Source organism: Trachymyrmex cornetzi, unplaced genomic scaffold (assembly GCF_001594075.2).
Source record: "Trachymyrmex cornetzi isolate Tcor2-1 unplaced genomic scaffold, Tcor1.1 scaffold56, whole genome shotgun sequence".
NCBI lineage: Eukaryota > Metazoa > Arthropoda > Insecta > Hymenoptera > Formicidae > Trachymyrmex > Trachymyrmex cornetzi.
In genome coordinates, this window is record NW_017299871.1 from 2,418,393 (window position 1) to 2,423,461 (window position 5,069).

Below are 5,069 nucleotides of genomic sequence, written 5' to 3' on the forward strand. Positions count from 1 at the left end.
TTAAAAAATAGTTCAGATCACATCACAACTTGAAATGGATAGTTAAAAAAAATCGTCAAAATTGTTACAATTTAAAAAGGGTGATTTTTAATTATTAAAATGATAATATGACTTTTAATCATGCTATTAAAAATATTTTTTGTCGATATTATTTGATCAATGATTTTCTGTCAAGTTGGAAAATAGTTCTTCCTCTTTTCTAGAAAATTTAATTGTTTGAGTTATGAAACTCACTTTTGAAGTAAGAGAGCGATATGTATATCTTGAAAAATGTGTGAATTTTCCAATATAAGTTACAAAAACGAAAAAATTAAAGGTGAATATTAAAAAACAGAAAAATGATTAAATTTTAGATTTTTTTCTATTTCCTGAAAATTTTTATTTTAAAATTATTACGATTTCATATTCAGGTCTTCAATTTTTGCGATGATACGCTTTTGAGGGATTTAGTTACAAAAATTGTTCGCCTGCATCTTCTGGCTTTTGAATAATTCAAGAGTAGGCTGAGTAGACATCATCTAATATATAATACTTGTTGAGAAGAAAAGATAAAACTAGGCAGCCGCTTTTAGCATTTAAAGTGCGCTATAAACACGGGCTTGAGCGAGACTTGCATACGTTGTCTGCATTCGCGTCGCTCGTTTGGCGATCCACAAGTATTTTTGGACGTTTATCGTGATGAGGGGAAACGTTTAACGAACCGCGGTAGAGCTTTTTTGAAAGACTTCGAACGCTCGAAACTTTCGCAAGCGACTGATAAAAGGGGAAATACCCGGTGCGAATACGCATTACGATGAAACACTGACGAGTATTTAGACGATCAGTCTTCTTTTTATCTTTAAGAAAGATCGAGAGAAGAGAGAACTCAGACGCGACTGAAGCGGATGGCTAGGTGGCTCGTTGCGAAAGTACAATAATTATACCTTTGGAATCGGAGACAGTTTCGTGATCTCGGGAACGCGAAAGATGAAACGTGACGCTGTTCGCGATGGTTCGCACACGCTATGACTTCACGATATGTATATCGATATGAATTATTACTCAAACGTGGGATTTTCTTATATATATATATATATATATATATTTATATATAATATATATATATTATTATATATGTCGCGCGAAGAAACGCAGCACGCGCGTATCTGCATTCTATTTACATAACGATTCGATTTTCGCGTTGCGAAAGGATGGTCGAAGGTGCGAGTATTCAGTATTGCATGAACTCCTCCAAGTACTCCATATAATCGGTCTCCGACATCTCGACGTCGTCATCTAGCCGATTGTCGGCATTCCGTCGTCTCCTCACCAGCTCGCTCGTCACCTCGATGCAGAGCAGCGCGAATTTATTGTCGCACGAGTATCGTACTTGTTCTAACAATCGACCGCCGGTCAACGGCGAGCCTAGTCCATAACGATCCGAGCTGCTCGAGTGCCAGGCATCGCAGTAAGTGTCCATGGCTCGATCACCGAGTTTGTGAGAACCGTGCCATGCAACTTTCTCGGGCCTGTAATTAGAACAACGTTAATTTTATGATATGAAGGAAATAGCGAGGAAATATATCGTTATATATACAGTGACTGCCAAAATTTTCGACCAATACGTAATTTTACATATAATTTTTGTTAATCTGATTTTCAATTTATTTTATTAGTTAATAAAATTCTTTTAAACAGAATATCTATATTATAAGTATTTATGTACTCTGAATCTTTATTTATAAAGATTCTTTGTATGACCAATATAATAAAATCACTCATTGATCGAAAACTTTTGGTCATTATACATAACATACATACATTTTTAAATTAAATAGTGATTAATAATAAGTAATATTGTTCGCGAATTTTAGTTTAGTTATTTCAAAATTAATAGAATATCAGTATATAGTTTACGTTACAATTTATATATTTGAGGGTGGTTATATTGATTTTCTTTTATGCAGTAAAATCAATATATTTTCTTTTATATTTTATATGTGTATACTTTTTCTATACTAACCACGCAAAGTCAGTGAGGATGTTCTTTCCATTGAAGCTGTAGATTCTGGGATTCTGAGAGAAGTACGCCCCATTTCCATTGAACATCTCTTTCCAAGAGTTGAATAGCACGTCGCCCTACATTTCGCCGGATTATTAATTAAAAATATTCAATTTTTAACAATGATTATCATGGTAATAAATGGATATTATTCCTAATTACCTTTATGTTAACTATGGGAAGATCTCGATCTCCTAATCTGACAATGCTATCGACATTTTGAACTCGAGAGCTGAGAAAAGCGCGGAAGGTACCTCTCAAGCCTGCTCGCCTTGCTTGTCGATAACAAGCGTAGTCTGCTCCTCGTATACCGTGCATGTCTCCGGTGAACGGCTCATTCAATGCAGCCATCCTCAACTAAAAAAACATAATTCGCATTGAATAAATATTTCCAATCGTAATAATAGTGCGCATATTTTTACATTTTTAATTAAAGATAAATTTACGAAAATTTTAATTAAAACGTTATATTTTTTATTTGTGCACACCAATTTAAAAAAATGTAAAATGTATCGCAAACAAATGAATTGAAAAAGTCGTAATTAAATATGGTACAATCTCACCATCCGCGGATACCACTGCATAGCATGGAAAAAAATTGCAAATTCGATATTAATACGTTTAATTTTTACAAACGTGTGTCCCGTGAAATGAGTTTAAGTCGTCAACTTACCCCTGTTCCGTCGGCTTTCACGGGTATCTGGTTAATTAAGTTGGATGCTTCAAAAGGAGGGTTTGCTGGCGGTGGTGATGTCGTTGGTGGTGCTGGCGTTGTAATAGGCAAAAGTGATCCGAGCTAAAGATTAAAAAAAATTTGGTTAATACAATTATAGTATTCTATGAACTTATAATAGCGATGTAGTTCTTTAATACTGACTGCAATGTATTGCCATCCATTATTAACTCTGACTAGTAAAGCTTGTTCGTCTATAATGTAAGCCAAGGTCCCAACTGGACTAACACTAGACATCTGTAAATGTAAAAACAAGAGTATTAAAATTAGATTTATACGCACATGAAAAAGCAGTTATAGAGAATTTTACTTTTGTCATGGCTTCTGTGTTTTGGAACGTAACAGCTCCTGGCACAATTTTCGTTGTACTTTCTAAAGGTCCCCTTGTAGCGGCAGTAACAACACCTTGAAAACAATTTTTCAAGTTTCAAAATGTAAGAATACTGATGTTAATATGCAGTTAATAAAAGATATTTTATAAAACATTCGAAGGAACAGTGAAAATTCTGGCGCATATTCGTTTTAATATACTAGATAATAAATTTTACCTAATTGCTCTTTCAGTTCTTTTAGTTGCTTGAGTTCACGTAGAGCTTTCAATTCGTCTAGACTACTTCTGGCTCCTTGCGGGTATGCGAGTGTAAAATTTAATTTTGTTATTTAATAGTTATAAAGAGCATGCTCGATAAAACGGGGATTCGTTAAAGCACTTTGAATAGTTTAATAAAAAATTATTATTAATTAAACTAATTGACTAATTGTTAATTTATACAATGGTATTAATTGTTCAATTAATATATGATTGAATAAAATAAAATTAAATTAAAATTAAATGTGTAATTTATTCTTAATATAATAATTTATAATTCATATTTTAAATTAAAATAAATTAAATTAATAATGTTTATGGCTTCAACAATAAATCCCGTGTAAATAAAATGTCTGTGTGAATTTCTACGGTTGTTAGTGCGTAAATTAGATATATTTATAAGGCGATAAGATACAGTTCACAAACATTGTAATGTACTTATCAAATGAAGTTAACTTGCAGTCTACAAAGTTTGTACTCGACCTCACCAATTATCGTACTGCACAAATTCAGAGTCGAAACGTCTGCAGTTAACTTCATTTGATAAGTACATTCCAACTGTTCGCGAATTATCTTATCATCTTATGAATAATTTATGCACTAACAACAGCGAAGGTTCACATAATCATATTTTTAATTTTGTTATCGAAGTGCTCTGTCACTCAAGTACCATCAAACTGTAATAACTCGACTTCGTAATATCTTAATGTCTTTACCTTGCCTAGAGGGATAGTAATCTCTTTCTCCGAAAACGTGACTTCTACCGATCCCGGGTTCTCCTTTCTGTCCGATTAAAGACAAACCGGGCGGACCAGGAGGTCCGGGAGGACCTGGAGGCCCTGGAACTGGATAATAGTTTCCTTTAGATGGTATTCCAGGAGGTCCGGGAGGTCCTGGAGATCCTTTTTGACCCTCTCTTCCCGGCTGTCCAGGAATTCCGGGAAAACCGTCGTCTCCTTTGTCGCCTTTGATCTAAAAATATATTTAAAAAACTGTATTTAATGTATAAATAGATCGTCATAATATTTTCGAAGAAGCTCGTCAATATAATACCAAAACTGTGGTTATCAATTCCTTTTTTTCGCTGCATCGCATCGCTTCGGTAGACAGGTAGATAGATATGTAGGGAGTCAATAAGTAGTCAAGTATTGCCAAGAACATAGAAGCAGTTGATTTATCGGAAACGTTGAGGAATGAGATGCAATGATCGCTTAGGCGCATCACGTCGGCTTTCTGTCGACATCTCTTCGTTGCGTTCTTTTTCACGAATGTACAGCGAAGACGGTTTACGTGCTAGGCGCGAGAGGCATCCTTTCGATCGTGGGAAGGCGATATCGGAATTTCCTGTTGCTCTTAACTGTAATCGCTCTTTCTTGAGGAATAATCTATCCTTGTCGTTATCAATGTTGTATCATGCCCTTAGAAAAGTGATGGATATCTTGAGCGATTTTTATCTATGTACTTTGTATTTTTATGGAATTTCCGTCGAAGAGATTTCTTTTTATTGCATTCACTAGATCTCTACGATCTCTTGGTTGATAACCGTAAGAAATTCTGATAGGATGTCCCAAAGGTATCAAAAAAGATTTTAGAAATTGTTCAACGATTTTCTTGTCGAATTTTTTCAGGTCTCAACAGAAATCCAATCAATCAACAGGAGGACAATCAAAATAAAATTAAAATTAATTAGAAAACAAAGTTACGTT

The 5,069-nt window shown here is 34.4% G+C and overlaps 1 protein-coding gene across 2 annotated transcripts in view; it reads right to left on the minus strand.

Annotated features, from left to right (window-relative positions):
• Positions 1–1,123: 1,123 nt before the first annotated feature.
• Mp (collagen XV/XVIII-type protein multiplexin) overlaps positions 1,124–5,069 on the minus strand; it is a 300,206-nt gene continuing 296,260 nt past the window's right edge. The window contains exons 11-19 of one of the 2 annotated variants that reach the window (XM_018515011.1): positions 4,080–4,335; positions 3,323–3,397; positions 3,085–3,179; positions 2,919–3,011; positions 2,715–2,837; positions 2,605–2,619; positions 2,204–2,398; positions 2,003–2,118; positions 1,124–1,508 (exon numbers count right to left, since the gene is read on the minus strand). In XM_018515011.1, the coding sequence (XP_018370513.1) occupies positions 1,211–1,508; positions 2,003–2,118; positions 2,204–2,398; positions 2,605–2,619; positions 2,715–2,837; positions 2,919–3,011; positions 3,085–3,179; positions 3,323–3,397; positions 4,080–4,335 (1,266 nt within the window). In that variant the 3' untranslated portion in view covers positions 1,124–1,210. The remainder of the gene's footprint in view (positions 1,509–2,002; positions 2,119–2,203; positions 2,399–2,604; positions 2,620–2,714; positions 2,838–2,918; positions 3,012–3,084; positions 3,180–3,322; positions 3,398–4,079; positions 4,336–5,069) is intronic. The other variant, XM_018515009.1, reaches the window with a different exon arrangement.